We start from the raw sequence: 17,751 nt of genomic DNA, 5'->3' as shown, positions 1-17,751 counted from the left end.
AAGTTCCTAATGTTTTTCCAGTTACTTCTATAGTTACTACAAAGGGGTTTCGACCATACCCGTTATGACACCTGTCCCTGGTATATAAAAACGTAGGTCTAGTTGTGCCCTGGTAGCTCGTAAGTTGGGACATGTACACGGTTTCAAACATGATGCCCCTGGGGGAGCAGAAACACGGAATATGATACCCTTGGGGGAGCGGAAACACGGAATATGATATCTGGGGGAGCAGAAACACGGAATATGATACCCCTGGGGAAGCGGAAACACGGAATATGATATCTGGGGGAGCAGAAACACGGAATATGATACCTCTGGGGGCAGAAACACGGAATACGATACCCATGGGGGAGTAGAAACACGAAATATGATACCCTTGGGGGAGCAGAAACACGGAATATGATACCCTTGGGGGGTAGAAACACGGAGTATGATACCAGGTTCAGCGACACCTATTTCTAGATCCCCATTATGCGTGGTTGACCTTCCAATTTGATAGAGGATCAACGTAATACCCTTCTGGTCATCTTGAGCCAAATCTTGCCGAATCAGTTTGAAGTAATACCATTGTTTCTTGGGTAGATCGTTGTTCTCACTTTGTACGTAACAAAGAACTGACCACAACTATTATTAGATATGACATTTTATGTGGTAGCTTATTGCTGACCTTAGGTTCGATTATTGTTTATAATCAGATTATTCGTTGTTCAATCTTAAAGAATTACATGTACATAAACTTGTACATATATTATATTTAACAAACAGTTGTGATATTTTTGGTATACTGAAATGTTTGTGTGCGTCAACTGTCAGTATTTTGCCACAAATAACATATAATAACAAGTTTCTTTTTCATATCATGTGCATCTGGAAATATTTTCACGAATTTGTTTCAAAGTGTAAAAAAAAAAACACACAACAGTCTGTCTGTATCACTAATCGTAACACCTAAAATTTTCTTTATGTTATTAAGAAAAACACTAACAGGCTAGCATGGCCAGGTGGTTAGGGCGCTCAACTCGTAATCTGAGGGTCGCGGGTTCGAATCCCCGTCGCACAAACATTCTCGCCCTTTTAGCCGTGGGAAATTATAATGTGCGGTAAATCCCACTATTCATTGGTATAAGAGTAGCCCAAGAGTTGGCGGTGGGTGGTGATTACTAGCTAGCTGCCTTCCTTCTTGTCTTACACTGCTAAACTAGGACAGCTAGGGTAGATAGCTCTCATGTAACTTTGCGCGAAGTACAAAGTGCATGTGCCACAGTCCCTAATTTGTAAACAACTTATCAGAGGGAAGGCAACTCCCATCTACAACTGCTGGGATAAACTTTACCAATGAACAGGGGGATGAACTGTCACATTAGAAGGTCCTCACAGCTGAAATGGTGAGTAGTGAGAGCTCTACCCAAAAGGCCACAGAACGTATAAAATACTATCATCTCACCAACATGTACCTGTTTCGAAATCCATCATACGTATACGGTTTTATTCGAATAGCTCCACCAGAGTTCATCTTTTTAGCGTTAATCAAGTTTTTTCCCCCAAACTGTTTTTACACACACTAATAGAACACTAAGACATTACAAAAATGAATGAATATTTTACGACTGGTGGATAAAAAGCGAACTATTATCTTACTCCTCCTTCCTGCACCCCCATCCTGAATAATCCATCACGGTTGCCTTCATCAATGAAAACTTCCATCTCTCCATTTTTACCATCATCATTATCTACCACTGGAAGTCGTATTCCTGTTCCCACACTAGCGACACCTATAACAAAAATAAGTTGTTCAAAATTAAATAAGATATTTTGCAAACTTTAAAAAAAATCTGAAACTATAAACCTGGCGAGAAATGAAGGAAATGTTTTGGTAAAAAAATATTCCAAAACTGGCGATGAATATCAGAAGAACTAACCTTTCACAACTGACCAAACGTGGACCGTATCAACCGATATAGAATACCACAATAACAGGGAAAGAAAATCTTATGGCACGGACGCCCTAAGAGGCAATGCTTAATATTACCAGTGAACTTTTGTAACCTAACTGCACAACAAGGTGTAGGATAAAATAAAAAGGCTTATATACGAATAATTATTAGAATAGTTTTTTATACGCTTAAAACATTGATTTTAGTCCCTTGTTTTACAAGGAAAATCGTTAAAATGTGAAGATATAGAGGTTTGACAACACAGGTTTGCGATGGTTTTATTATCTTGAGAAACGTTTTACATATATACGGTAATTCCTGTACGCTTAACCCGAAAATGATATCCATTTTCCTCCATCACGTACAGATATTTCATAAGACGTCATATGTACTTGTACGTAAATGAATAATTTTCATTGAAATCTTACCACATTTTGTTATGTTTAGAACACTGACAACCACTGGCTGTAGATTTCTCTAGACCAATCGCGACGTGAGTTTTATCGATCGTTCTAGAACCTAAACATATCAAACATAATAATAAAACGTGTTCATTTAGGTAAACGAAATAATAATTTAATCTAAGTAAGAGTTTTTTTTTCCTTTACCCTATTTGCAACAAATCCTTACACGATAGCAAAAAAACAACAAACGAATATTCCTTTCGAAATCTTCGTAGCTGATTTACGGGAACGTCGTTGTTAAAACCAAAATAATTCTTACGAACTTTAAATTCCCAGGCGTGTGTAATTGGAAACCATATTAATTTTGTTTAAATGCAAGTTCTCTTAAAGAGTGAGATAACAAACTCTGTACTACAGAGAACTTAGTGGAGATACTAAGGCAAGTTCTGTACTTATAAAAAAAATTCTTGATATGTTTGAGCTACAAGTTTCCACAGTGCATGCTTTGACATTGTACACTCTGTGAAACTTGACATCTAATAGACAGCACAGCTAAACCACAGCAATCTAATGACGTAGAAGCGCGTGGGGACATGCTCGCTCTCTTGTTGCTGTCAGTCAGAGCTTGAGAAGTTGTTTCGGTGATTAACATGACAATGTAAGGAATTCGCACGTGAACAAAAGCATGGTATGTTCACTGGCATGACTTGAAACCTAATAACATTTTTCTACACCAGGTTTCGTTCTACAGTAAGAGCTATTATATAATTTCTAAAGTTATGATTTATTTTTGTCAACAGCAAATACGGAAATATTTATTTCTTAGTACACACACGAAAACTTGACGGACTGTTTCCACCAAGATACAACTTACCTTCTGTGACGTTTAGGACGAACGTCTCTTTGAGAAAAGTAGGAGTCCAATCGTTTTCGTCCAAGATTACCACAAGTACGCTGGTTAGGCCCTAAAGACGAATATATTTCATGTATTATTATTTAAAGCATAACAACCAATACACAGAAATAGGTGAAGTTAAACTAAAGTGATAAAACAACTGGTTTTAACAGAGTCCAGACTGATCATAATAAGATAAAAAAGTTAACAACTGGTTTTAACAGAGCCCAAACTGATCATAATAAGATAAAAAAGTTTACTTTTAAAAAACACATCGTACATATTTTTAAAAACATGAACATGTAACTCAGGACTAACAAATAAAACACATTCTATTGTGATGTAAAAATCTCTCTCTTTAGAGGCACAACATAAAACGATATTTATTGTGTTCAGTAACAAATGGGGCTCAAAAAACTTTCAGCAGGTAAATATAGAAATACTGAAACGTCTCGAAAATAATAAATTAATATAATAAATAATAATAATATAACTATAATAATAAATGAAAGAAATGTTCTGTCGTTGGAAATACACTTTATCTGTTTTACTAAAAAGGGTTCTGACAAGAACTACAAGAACTTCCCTGTTGTATGAAGGATCCTGTCTTGTGAGGAAGGGTGTAGATAAGGACTACAAGAATTTCCCTGTTGTATGAAGGATCCTGTCTTGTGAGGAAGAGTTTAGATAAGGACTACAAGAACGTCTCTTGCTGTATGAAGGATCCTGTCTTGTTAGAAATGGTTTAGACAAAAACTACAAGAACGTCTCTGTTGTATGAAGGATCCTGTCTTGTTAGAAATGGTGTAGATAAGGATTATAAGAACGTCTCTTGCTGTATGAAGGATCCTGTCTTGTTAGAAAAGGTGTAGATAAGGATTACAAGAACGTCTCTTGCTGTATGAAGGATCCAGTCTTGTTAGAAAGGGTGTAGATAAGGACTACAAGAACGTCTCTGTTGTATGAAGGATCCTGTCTTGTTAGAAATGGTGTAGATAAGGATTACAAGAACGTCTCTTGCTGTATGAAGGATCCTGTCTTGTTAGAAATGGTGTAGATAAGAACTACAAGAACGTCTCTGTTGTATGAAGGATCCAGTCTTGTTAGAAAGGGTGTAGATAAGGACTACAAGAACGTCTCTGTTGTATGAAGGATCCTGTCTTGTTAGAAATGGTGTAGATAAGGATTACAAGAACGTCTCTGTTGTATGAAGGATCCAGTCTTGTTAGAAAGGGTGTAGATAAGGACTACAAGAACGTCTCTGTTGTATGAAGGATCCTGTCTTGTTAGAAAGGGTGTAGATAAGGACTACAAGAACGTCTCTGTTGTATGAAGGATCCTGTCTTGTTAGAAAAGGTGTAGATAAGGACTACAAGAACGTCTCTGTTGTATGAAGGATCCTGTCTTGTTAGAAAGGGTGTAGATAAGGACTACAAGAACGTCTCTGTTGTATGAAGGATCCTGTCTTGTTAGAAATGGTTTAGATAAGGACTACAAGAACGTCTCTTGCTGTATGAAAGATCCTGTCATGTTAGAAATGGTGTAGATAATAGCACATTGGGTTGTTGAATAGAATAATTACATAAAGCTGTTCAAACGACCATAAAGCAACATGTAGTGTGTGACTTTCTAGCTTACTTACAGTTCAATAAACAGATTTTAGGGAAACATATTTCCTCACACTTACCGTATTGTCTGCAGTGTCAACAGCAATAACTTTCAAGTTGAAGGTTGGAGTTTCCTCGCGATCTGGTGGTACCTGAACAGAAAGAGTTCCAGTGTTTTCTTTAACCTCGAACTGTTTGTTAGGGTCACCTAAACACAAGACACATAACACTGTTCAGCCACATTTTTATAAACTATAAGTTGAGATAGACGTCTTTTCGTGGTTACGACCTTTTAACAAATGTGAAGAAGAGATGGACGCTACGATACACAGACAAAAGTCCTGAGTTTCACACGATTTATTTATAACATATCATATTATTACAGTATTCATTATCACCCAACCACATGTTTTGTATAAACATTAAGAACTCAATTTGTATCCGCTTTCAATACATATTTCTTATTGGTCTTCCAAAGTGATTCACGTCCTTAATTAATTTACAGTGATCGGCTGCAGAAGTGTCTTGTGGGCCAAAGTTGAAATGTCACGGGTCAACGCAGAGGGCTTGTTTGTTTATGTTTGAAGTTCGCGCAAAGCTACACGAGCTATCTGCGCTAGCCCTGCCTGATTTATCAGTGTAAGGGTAGAGGGAAGGCAGTTGGTCATCGCCACCAACTCTTGGGCTACTCTTTTACCAACGAATAGTGGGACTGACCGTCACATTATAAGGTCCCAACGGCTGAAAAAGCAAGCATGTTTGGTGTGAGGGGGATTCGAACCCGCGACCCTCGGATTACGAATCGAGCGCCTTAACCACCTGGCTATAACGTACCATATAGGAAGTGGGTATAAAAAACGGCTCTTCTTATGACGGCGGTTTGAGCAGAAACTTCATCAGAGTTTACGTATTACTGCAATAATAGCGTCCATGTTCTTTTCAATTCATTCTTCCACAGGGAGCGTTGTACTCTGTAAGATATACCAAACGTATATCTCTACCCTTCACACTGTACGTATGGTGTGTTATATACTATTTAATAAAGTTTGCATGTTGTAGTGTAAGAATGTAGCTGTGTCTACAAATGTAATCAACATTGTGAACACCCTTAACATGGCTCAAGTTGGAAACTATCATCCTGCACAGTTTGCTTGAGATTGGACCTACGACCTGATAGTAGTTAGACAAGAGACAAACAGACATACATAGAATCATAATATACTTACTCAATGTCGAAAGCAAAATGATCATACTGGGGGAAGCCAAACGCTAGAGGTGGGTATAATTAGGGCAAGGTTTGCTCACAAAAATAAACGAGTATAGTTATCGCTGGTATAATTAATATTCGTTTTAAAAATACGTTAGAAGAATGTGACTGGAAACAGAAGTCTGTAAGAACGTATAATTACTGTTACTGTTCTACGTCATTCAATATTCCGGTATTTAATATGAAACAGAAGTCTGTAAGAACGTATAATTACTGTTACTATTCTACGTCATTCAATATTCCGGTATCTTCTGGTATCGAAACGTTTACTCAGAACGATTATAATAAGATAGAAGAAAATACAAACAGGCAAATTCATTTTTAGTTTCAGCTTTTTGTACTATTTGCAAATTAACAGGTTTTATCCAGTTTTTAGATAAGGTTTATTATCTTTTACTGAAATATTTAAGAGAAATAAGCTAAGACAAATTATATCAACTGAAAGGATAAAATGTTCCAGCTAAAAAAAAACAACAAATTATATCAACTGAAAGGATGAAATGTTCCAGCTAAAAAAAACAACAAATTATATCAACTGAAAGGATGAAATGTTCCAGCTAAAAAAAAAAACAAATTACATCAACTGAAAGGATGAAATGTTCCAGCTAAAAAAAACAACAAATTACATCAACTGAAAGGATGAAATGTTCCAGCTAAAAAACAACAACAAATTATATCAACTGAAAGGATGAAATGTTCCAGCTGAAAAAAAACAAATTACATCAACTGAAAGGATGAAATATTCCAGCTAAGAAAGACAAATTACATCAACTGAAAGGATGAAATGTCCCAGCTAACAAAGACAAATTACATCAAATGAAAGGGTGAAATGTTCCAGCTAAAAAAAAACAACAAATTACATCAACTAAAAGGATGAAATGTTCCAGCTGAAAAAAACAAATTACATCAACTGAAAGGATGAAATATTCCAGCTAAGAAAGACAAATTACATCAACTGAAAGGATGAAATGTCCCAGCTAACAAAGACAAATTACATCAAATGAAAGGGTGAAATGTTCCAGCTGAAAAAAAAACAAATTACATCAACTGAAAGGATGAAATATTCCAGCTAGGAAAGACAAATTACATCAACTGAAAGGGTGAAATGTTCCAGCTAAAAAAAACAAATTACATCAACTGAAAGGATGAAATGTCCCAGCTAAGAAAGACAAATTACATCAACTGAAAGGATGAAATGTTCCAGCTAAAAAAAACAACAAATTATATCAACTGAAAGGATGAAATGTTCCAGGTAAAAAAAACAACAAATTAAATCAACTGAAAGGATGAAATGTTCCAGCTAAGAAAGACAAATTACATCAACTGAAAGGATGAAATATCCCAGCTAAGAAAGACAAATTACATCAACTGAAAGAGTGAAATGTTCCAGCTAAAAAAACAAATTACATCAACTGAAAGGATGAAATATTCCAGCTAAGAAAGACAAATTACATCAACTGAAAGGATGAAATGTCCCAGCTAAGAAAAACAAATTACATCAACTGAAAGGATGAAATGTTCAAGTTAAGAAAGACAAATTACATCAACTAAAAGGATGAAATGTTCCAGCTAAGAAAGACAAATTACATCAACTGAAAGGATGAAATGTTCCAGGTAAAAAAAACAACAAATTATATCAACTGAAAGGATGAAATGTTCCAGCTAAGAAAGACAAATTACATCAACTGAAAGGATGAAATATCCCAGCTAACAAAGACAAATTACACCAACTGAAAGGGTGAAATGTTCCAGCTAAAAAAACAAATTATATCAACTGAAAGGATGAAATGTTCCAGCTAAGAAAGACAAATTACATCAACTGAAAGGATGAAATATCCCAGCTAACAAAGACAAATTACATCAACTGAAAGGGTGAAATGTTCCAGCTAAAAAAAACAAATTACATCAACTGAAAGGATGAAATATTCCAGCTAAGAAAGACAAATTACATCAACTGAAAGGATGAAATGTCCCAGCTAAGAAAGACAAATTACATCAACTGAAAGGATGAAATGTTCCAGCTAAAAAAAACAACAAATTATATCAACTGAAAGGATGAAATGTTCAAGTTAAGAAAGACAAATCACATCAACTAAAAGGATGAAATGTTCCAGCTAAGAAAGACAAATTACATCAACTGAAAGGATGAAATGTCCCAGCTAAGAAAGACAAATTACATCAACTGAAAGGATGAAATGTTCAAGTTAAGAAAGACAAATTACATCAACTAAAAGGATGAAATGTTCCAGCTAATAAAGACAAATTACATCAACTGAAAGGATGAAATGTCCGAGCTAAGAAAGACAAATTACATCAACTGAAAGGATGAAATGTTGAAGTTAAGAAAGACAAATTACATCGACTAAAAGGATGAAATGTTCAAGTTAAGAAAGACAAATTACATCAACTGAAAGGATGAAATGTTCCAGCTAAGAAAGACAAATTACATCAACTGAAAGGATGAAATGTTCCAGCTAAGAAAGACAAATTACATCAACTGAAAGGATGAAATGTTCCAGCTAAGAAAGACAAATTACATCAACTGAAAGGATGAAATGTCCGAGCTAAGAAAGACAAATTACATCAACTAAAAGGATGAAATGTTCCAGCTAAGAAAGACAAATTACATCAACTGAAAGGATGAAATGTTCCAGCTAAGAAAGACAAATTACATCAACTGAAAGGATGAAATGTTCCAACTAAGAAAGACAAATTACATCAACTGAAAGGATGAAATGTTCCAGCTAACAAAGACAAATTACATCAACTGAAAGAATGAAATGTTCCAGCTAAGAAAGACAAATTACATCAACTGAAAGGATGAAATGTTCCAGCTATTTATATACTTGAACACATCAGTAACAAAACTTCTGTAACAACAAGAAAGTGTCCGTGAAATAAAATACACAATCATATATCTATCGTTTCGTATTAGTTCCTTACTGATCAACCAGCACTAAACTTGTCACCGTGAGGAAGGTGAGACCCCATGTTCTGTATAACTAAAATATGTTCGAGGGTTAGACCCCCCATGTTCTATATATCTAAATATTAATAGATGTGTGTATCTATTCCTTTCACTTTACTACATTTATTGATAAATCAGACGTCACACATCGACGCAGGATAACACAAGTTAGGTCATGGGGGTTAACCCCTCATCTAATTTCATATTAATAGAATTATTGAAAACAATATGCTTTTATTTTTAATATTGGTTATTTATGTGTACTTATTGTATTTTCAATATTCTGTTATGTTACGGAAGAAACTGAGGCTTAATTTCTTATCTTCTTTGTTACAAATTAGTTTTACTATTTCTCAATTACGAACTTCGAACAAAATAAACTTTTCGCAACTTAAAGTATCAGATTTGAGTAACTAACTTGTCAATATACAATGGTGGCAGCAGATTAGCCAATTGTAAAATAATGTGAAATATTTATATACGTTTGGAGAAAGTAACACCGTCAAAACACACCGTGTAAACACTTGTGTAACTTTCATTACCTAAACACCGTCTAAACACACCGTGTAAACACTTGTGTAACTTTCATTACCTAAACACCGTCAAAACACACCGTGTAAACACTTGTGTAACTTTCATTACCTAAACACCGTCAAAACACATGATGTAAACACTTGTGTAACTTTCATTACCTAAACACCGTCTAAACACATGGTGTAAACACTTGTGTAACTTTCATTACCTAAACACCGTCAAAACACATGATGTAAACACTTGTGTAACTTTCATTACCTAAACACCGTCAAAACACATGATGTAAACACTTGTGTAACTTTCATTACCCAAACACCGTCAAAACACATGATGTAAACACTTGTGTAACTTTCATTACCCAAACACCGTCTAAACACATGGTGTAAACACTTGTGTAACTTTCATTACCCAAACACCGTCAAAACACACGGTGTAAACACTTGTGTAACTTTCATTACCTAAACACCGTCAAAACACATGATGTAAACACTTGTGTAACTTTCATTACCCAAACACCGTCTAAACACATCGTGTAAACACTTGTGTAACTTTCATTACCCAAACACCGTCAAAACACATCGTGTAAACACTTGTGTAACTGTCATTACCTAAACACCGTCTAAACACATGGTGTAAACACTTGTGTAACTTTCATTACCTAAACACCGTCAAAACACATCGTGTAAACACTTGTGTAACTTTCATTACCCAAACACCGTCAAAACACATGGTGTAAACACTTGTGTAACTGTCATTACCCAAACACCGTCAAAACACATCGTGTAAACACTTGTGTAACTGTCATTACCCAAACACCGTCAAAACACGTGGTGTAAACACTTGTGTAACTTTCATTACCCAAACACCGTCAAAACACACCGTGTAAACACTTGTGTAACTTTCATTACCCAAACACCGTCAAAACACACCGTGTAAACACTTGTGTAACTTTCATTACCTAAACACCGTCAAAACACATCGTGTAAACACTTGTGTAACTTTCATTACCTAAACACCGTCAAAACACATGGTGTAAACACTTGTGTAACTTTCATTACCTAAACACCGTCTAAACACATCGTGTAAACACTTGTGTAACTGTCATTACCTAAACACCGTCTAAACACATCGTGTAAACACTTGTGTAACTTTCATTACCCAAACACCGTCAAAACACATGGTGTAAACACTTGTGTAACTTTCATTACCTAAACACCGTCAAAACACATGATGTAAACACTTGTGTAACTGTCATTACCCAAACACCGTCAAAACACATGGTGTAAACACTTGTGTAACTTTCATTACCTAAACACCGTCAAAACACATGATGTAAACACTTGTGTAACTGTCATTACCCAAACACGGTCAAAACACATGATGTAAACACTTGTGTAACTTCATTACCCAAACACCGTCAAAACACATGATGTAAACACTTGTGTAACTGTCATTACCCAAACACCGTCAAAACACATGGTGTAAACACTTGTGTAACTTTCATTACCTAAACACCGTCAAAACACATGATGTAAACACTTGTGTAACTGTCATTACCCAAACACGGTCAAAACACATGATGTAAACACTTGTGTAACTTTCATTACCTAAACACCGTCAAAACACATGGTGTAAACACTTGTGTAACTTTCATTACCTAAACACCGTCTAAACACACCGTGTAAACACTTGTGTAACTGTCATTACCTAAACACCGTCTAAACACATCGTGTAAACACTTGTGTAACTGTCATTACCTAAACACCGTCTAAACACATGGTGTAAACACTTGTGTAACTTTCATTACCTAAACACTGTCAAAACACATGGTGTAAACACTTGTGTAACTTTCATTACCCAAACACCGTCAAAACACATCGTGTAAACACTTGTGTAACTGTCATTACCTAAACACCGTCTAAACACATGATGTAAACACTTGTGTAACTTTCATTACCTAAACACCGTCAAAACACATCGTGTAAACACTTGTGTAACTGTCATTACCCAAACACGGTCAAAATACATCGTGTAAACACTTGTGTAACTTTCATTACCCAAACACGGTCAAAATACATCGTGTAAACACTTGTGTAACTTTCATTACCCAAACACCAAACATTTCTCATTGTGTGTGCGTGTGTTTTAACATGAAAAAAGTGTCGGCATGATAGATATCTGTGATTTACAAGGAACAACTGTCACGAGTTGTAAGGTCCAGTTGCTTAGTCCGTTTTACACATCGAGCTTTAGATCCAGTTGCTTGGTCCGTTTTACACATACAGCTTTAAAGTGGTATCAGATAACCCGCTGTTTAATATATCTCTAAACCTTTAACTAGACATACCTTCGACGATGAAGTAACGAAGCTTTCCGTTGTCCAGTTCGTCACCATCTGAGGCTGTAAGCTGCGTTACCACGTGACCTTTCTGTGTATTCTAGGGTAAAATCAACATATTAATTAGCTTAATAATCGGTTACTCCACCTATCGTTAAGAGGATAATCTTGAATAAAAAATGTTTTATAATTGACTCAATTAAAGGTCTCTATACAGATACAAAAACAGGACAAATATACTCTGTTTCTTTATTTATTTATATCTAAATCCTGTGCAAAGCCAAACAGAAACTAGTTTCACACAGCTGTCCCTAATTTGGAATTAATAAAACAGGTGGAAGGCAGCTAACACACGACACCTGCCACCAACCCTTCGGCTGTAGTTTGTTAGAGAAAAGCTACTTTGAGCTACATGCTGAGTTCTTTATCGGGTATCGAATCCTGGATTTTAGCGTTGTAAGTCCTTAGACTTATCACTGTTCTATCGGTGGAGAACTCTTACCTGATTGAACAATGGAGTTTAACCGTCATTTTTATGGCGCACCCACAGCCCCAAGATACGTAGCCTGCTTCTGCAGAAACCGAGAAGTGAACCATGAATACCTGGAGTTACAGACTGTTCTCGCTAACCAATAGGCTAAGCTCTGTCCCACAACATCAGTCAGATGTAAAATACAAAATAATTACGTTTAAAGTACCTTCAAGTGTTATTAAAAATGCCAAATGCAGTAATGAAATAGGAACTGCTTGTGTTCCTTGATATAGGTATACACCTAAACATTACAACCATTAATTTTATATTTTCAGCGCCACCTATCCCGCCAGTAGAAATGGAAAGAACAAATATTTCATGAATAAGCAATGAGACTCGAACTTCTTGATTTTGCTCAGTGCTGTAAATATCCATTAAAATTTTATCTGTGCATCTTGAAATTGCCACCAGGGATGTAGAGAGGTAGGAAACCTTCAGTAAACGATAAATATAAAATAAATTATATGAGCGTTCTTTATATCCCGCCAGGGTTTGTTCAGTATCATCATATTTTCCTTTCACATTCTATTTTATTTATGTAATCAGTTATGATTACACGAGATAACAAAACCTAAACCAACCACCACTGAAGAGCAACAGTATCAAGTTATGAATGTTTAAGCCTAAATTAAAACTTTCACGTGAGCTAATCTTGATGTTTCCAAGTTGTAAATGAGTTATTCACGTGGACAGATTGTATGTTGGATAGTTTTGTGCTTAACAACGAAACGACAAACTGCATTTTGTACTACCTTGTATGCGTAGATTTGTCTACACTTTGAAACCGGTCCACAAACCCACGAAAAATACACTTTGAAACCAATCCACCCATGAAGAACTTTGTTTATTATTGTGTTGTGTGCTGTTTTTCAATTTTGCTCAAAGCTATTTGAGGGCTATCTACACTAGCTGTACCTAATTTAAGAGTGATAGTCTAGAAGGAAGAGTCCCAGCATGGCCAGGTGGGTTAAGGCGTTCGACTCGTAATCTGAGGATCGCGAGTTCGAATCCCTGTCGCACCAAACATACTCGCCCTTTCAGCTGTGGGGGCGTTATAATGTGACGATCAATCCCACTATTCGGTGGTAATAGAGTAGCCCAAGAGTTGGCGGTGGGTGATGATGACTAGCTGCCTTCCCTCTAGTCTTACACTGCTAAGTTAGGGACGGCTAGCGCATATAGCCCTCGTGTAGCTTTTCGCGAAATCCAAAAAAAACAAAAACTGGAAGGAAGACAGTTAGGTATTACCACTCACTGCCAGCCTGTCGGCTACTGTTTTCCGAGTGAATAATAATGTTTATCTTCACATTATAACGCCCCACTTATGAAAGGATGAGCATGTTAGACGAAGGAATTCGATCCGACGAGTCAAGATTGCGAGTCAAGCGCCATCTTCTGGAGAAATTGGTTTGTTTATTTACGAATTTTGATGAATGCATTGTTTGGATGAAGCCAATTCACAGAAAGATAACATTCCACCAAAGTATAGTGGCACCAACTCGTTAGTAAGTAGAAATCATGTTGCCAGGTTTCTTGAAGGTTGAGGTGTTAAATTTACCATTACATTTTTAGGCTACGACCGCCTTAAACTCTTTAGAAATCCTTCCGTTACATGCCTTATGGTGTTTGAAAAGTTGTCTCACTGAGAATACGATAACAATTGTGTGGATTCTTCGTGATGACGAGCAATCCCCTTGAGGTAAAAACATATTCTCAAAACGTGATGAAGACAAACCCCCTTGAAGTAAAAATATATTCTCAAAACGTGATGAAGACAAACCCCCTTGAAGTAAAAATATATTCTCGAAACGTGATGAAGACAAACCCCCTTAAAGTAAAAATATATTCTCGAAACGTGATGAAAACAAACCCCCTTGAAGTAAAAATATATTCTCGATAAAATGCTGGTATGGATATTAAACTGTTAATGTACCAAACAACGAAGATGGCTTAAGATACTTTTTTCTGTACGTTATTTTAATTACACAATACCATACCAGCCGTCATGGGAATACTTTTGTTGACTCTTGTAGACACGCAAGCAATCATACGTTTAATCAATATAAAGACATATTTTAATCTATATTGTTAAGCAAGCATTAATAACTTCACTTTTTAACAGTTCATTTTGTGTCTGTGTATTCTGTTGACCTTGGGTAAAGGTTATGCTAATTTTACAGACAAGCTACTAAAGTTTCTTGCAGTGTGTGACTGGAAGCCGGTCATGAAGTCGTCAGTTTTAGTTGTTTTATCTAATCGAATCACGCGATTACAGATAATATTCAGTACTAAAAATATCTCTTGTTTTGCAATCCTAAAATATCGTTCTTTGGAAGATTTAATAATCGCAGAATAGGAGAACATGAGTCGAAAGTCCAAGTAATGTAACCCTTTCCAAAGGAAGGCGCCATCTACACTTACACGTCATCAAAGTTCACTCAAAATGCAAGAAGAAGGTCCGGGTTTTCAAACACTTAATTTAACATCTCTTAAGTTCAGTCTAACTCCATGTTTGACTCTAACAAAACTATCTGTCTTAGTTTGTGAAGTTTCACTTTCTAACTTACTTCAGTCTAACTCCATGTTTGACTCTAACAAAACTATCTGTCTTAGTTTGTGAAGTTTCACTCTCTAACTTACTTCAGTCTAACTCCATGTTTGACTCTAACAAAACTATCTGTCTTAGTTTGTGAAGTTTCACTCTCTAACTTACTTCAGTCTAACTCCATGTTTGACTCTAACAAAACTATTTGTCTTAGTTTGTGAAGTTTCACTTTCTAACTTACTTCAATCTAACTCCATGTTTGACTCTAACAAAACTATCTGTCTTAGTTTGTGAAGTTTCACTCTCTAACTTACTTCCATTATTTCCACAACAAATTTCTCATTCTCAAAAACAGGACTGTTGTCGTTTTCGTCCTCGACGAAAATCTTAACATTCACAGAATTGGAACATCTCTTGTTTCTGGCAGTAACCTAACGAAAAACAGTATGTGTTGATTATATACAGTAAAACAAAGTGTTTTCACACTAAATAATGAACTGACCTAACGAAAGACAGTATATGTTGATTCTATAAAGTAAAACAAAGTGTTTTCACACTAAATAATGAACTGACCTAATGAAAAACATTATATGTTGATTCTATAAAGTAAAACAAAATGTTTTCACACTAAATAATGAACTAACCTAACGAAAAACAGTATGTGTTGATTCTATAAAGTAAAACAAAGAGTTTTGACACTAAATAATGAACTGACCTAATGAAAAACATTATATGTTGATTCTATAAAGTAAAACAAAATGTTTTCACACTAAATAATGAGCTGATTTAACGAAAAACAGTATATGTTGATTCTATAAAGTAAAACAAAGTGTTTTCACACTAAATAATGAACTGACCCAATGACAAACAATATATGTTGATTCTATAAAGTAAAACAAAATGTTTTCACACTAAATAATGAACTGACCTAATGAAAAACATTATATCTTGATTCTATAAAGTAAAACAAAGTGTTTTCACACTAAATAATGAACTGACCTAATGAAAAACATTATATGTTGATTCTATAAAGTAAAACAAAATGTTTTCACACTAAATAACGTACTGACCTAATGAAAAACATTATATGTTGATTCTATAAAGTAAAACAAAATGTTTTCACACTAAATAATGAACTGACCTAATGAAAAACAGTATATGTTGATTCTATAAAGTAAAACAAAGTGTTTTCACACTAAATAATGAACTAACCTAACGAAAAACAGTATGTGTTGATTCTATAAAGTAAAACAAAGTGTTTTTACACTAAACAATGAACTGACCCAATGACAAACAATATTTACTGATTCTATAAAGAAAACAAAGTGTTTTCGCAGTAAATAATGAACTGACCTTACGAGAAACAGTATGTCAATTTCAAGAAAATGAAAATGAAAATTCGCAGCGCCACCAGATGAAGACAAAAAATGTTAAAACCTATACAAAAGAAGTCACTATCAGACACCTACATATATTTGTGATAATTAGAGAACATTAAGACACAATCAGAATACGAAAACGTAGGAAATCTTTAACAATGTTCTACGGTTTGCTACTTTGGGAGATTCATCAGGAGTTTTCTATGAACAAAACATTAAGCCTCGTTCCAAATGACTTTTGTGTGGTAGTCATGAAATTGTTATTAATGCTTCATAATATATAATAAAACAAAATAAATGAGAAATGTTTTCTCAACAGACTCGACTGCCAAACAAACAACTGTTCTTCATTACGTTTCCTAACCGCGCGAAACAAAAGAACCGAAACATTAATCAGTAAATAAATCCTTACCATCAGTGTATAAACCCCGCGAAGAATTTTTGGCATCGTATCTCGGTCCAGGGGTTTCCTGACCCGAATGGAAACGCTGGATGGATCTTCAGAATCGATGTAAAAGTTTTCTTGAGAATTGTCGTCCGCGATTGCATAAGAAAGCTAGGTGAAAGTAAACCAAAGTTCTAGTGTTAAAGTACGAAATAATGTACGAATAATTTGTACTCGTAACTCGCAAAGTATGTTAATGTACAGCATCGTTTACACGTTAAAGATCTAATTTGTCGGTTTAAACTAATGGTGTGACGTGTGAGCCACAATGTCCTGTTCTTATGTCACAGTGACGTGTGAGCCACAATGTCCTGTTCTAATGTCACAGTGACGTGTGAGCCACAATGTCCTGTTCTAATGTCACAGTGACGTGTGAGCCACAATGTCCTGTTCTAATGTCACAGTGACACGTGAGCCACAATGTCCTGTTCTTATGTCACAGTGACGTGTGAGCCACAATGTTCTGTTCTAATGTCACAGTGAGGTGTGAGCCACAATGTTCTGTTCTAATGTCACAGTGACGTGTGAGCCACAATGTCCTGTTCTAATGTCACAGTGACGTGTGAGCCACAATGTCCTGTTCTAATGTCACAGTGACGTGTGAGCCACAATGTCCTGTTCTAATGTCACAGTGACGTGTGAGCCACAATGTCCTGTTCTAATGTCACAGTGACGTGTGAGCCACAATGTTCTGTTCTAATGTCACAGTGACGTGTGAGCCACAATGTCCTGTTCTAATGTCACAGTGACGTGTGAGCCACAATGTCCTGTTCTAATGTCACAGTGACGTGTGAGCCACAATGTCCTGTTCTAATGTCACAGTGACGTGTGAGCCACAATGTCCCTTTCTAATGTCACAGTGACGTGTGAGCCACAATGTCCTGTTCTTATGTCACAGTGACG

General features: G+C 35.8%; 1 protein-coding gene across 1 annotated transcript in view; it reads right to left on the bottom strand.

Moving 5' to 3' along the window:
- Positions 1 to 17,751, bottom strand: part of LOC143235758 (protocadherin Fat 3-like) — a 247,269-nt gene that overhangs the window by 103,737 nt on the left and 125,781 nt on the right. The window contains 6 exon segments of the mRNA XM_076473962.1: positions 1,639 to 1,772; positions 3,213 to 3,303; positions 4,921 to 5,048; positions 11,957 to 12,047; positions 15,339 to 15,455; positions 16,816 to 16,959. Of these exon segments, the coding sequence (XP_076330077.1) occupies positions 1,639 to 1,772; positions 3,213 to 3,303; positions 4,921 to 5,048; positions 11,957 to 12,047; positions 15,339 to 15,455; positions 16,816 to 16,959 (705 nt within the window).

This window comes from Tachypleus tridentatus, chromosome 12 (assembly GCF_004210375.1).
Source record: "Tachypleus tridentatus isolate NWPU-2018 chromosome 12, ASM421037v1, whole genome shotgun sequence".
Taxonomy (NCBI): Eukaryota; Metazoa; Arthropoda; class Merostomata; order Xiphosura; family Limulidae; genus Tachypleus; species Tachypleus tridentatus.
Note: the sequence above shows the minus strand (reverse complement) of the source record. Positions and strands in the feature narration are given on the sequence as shown.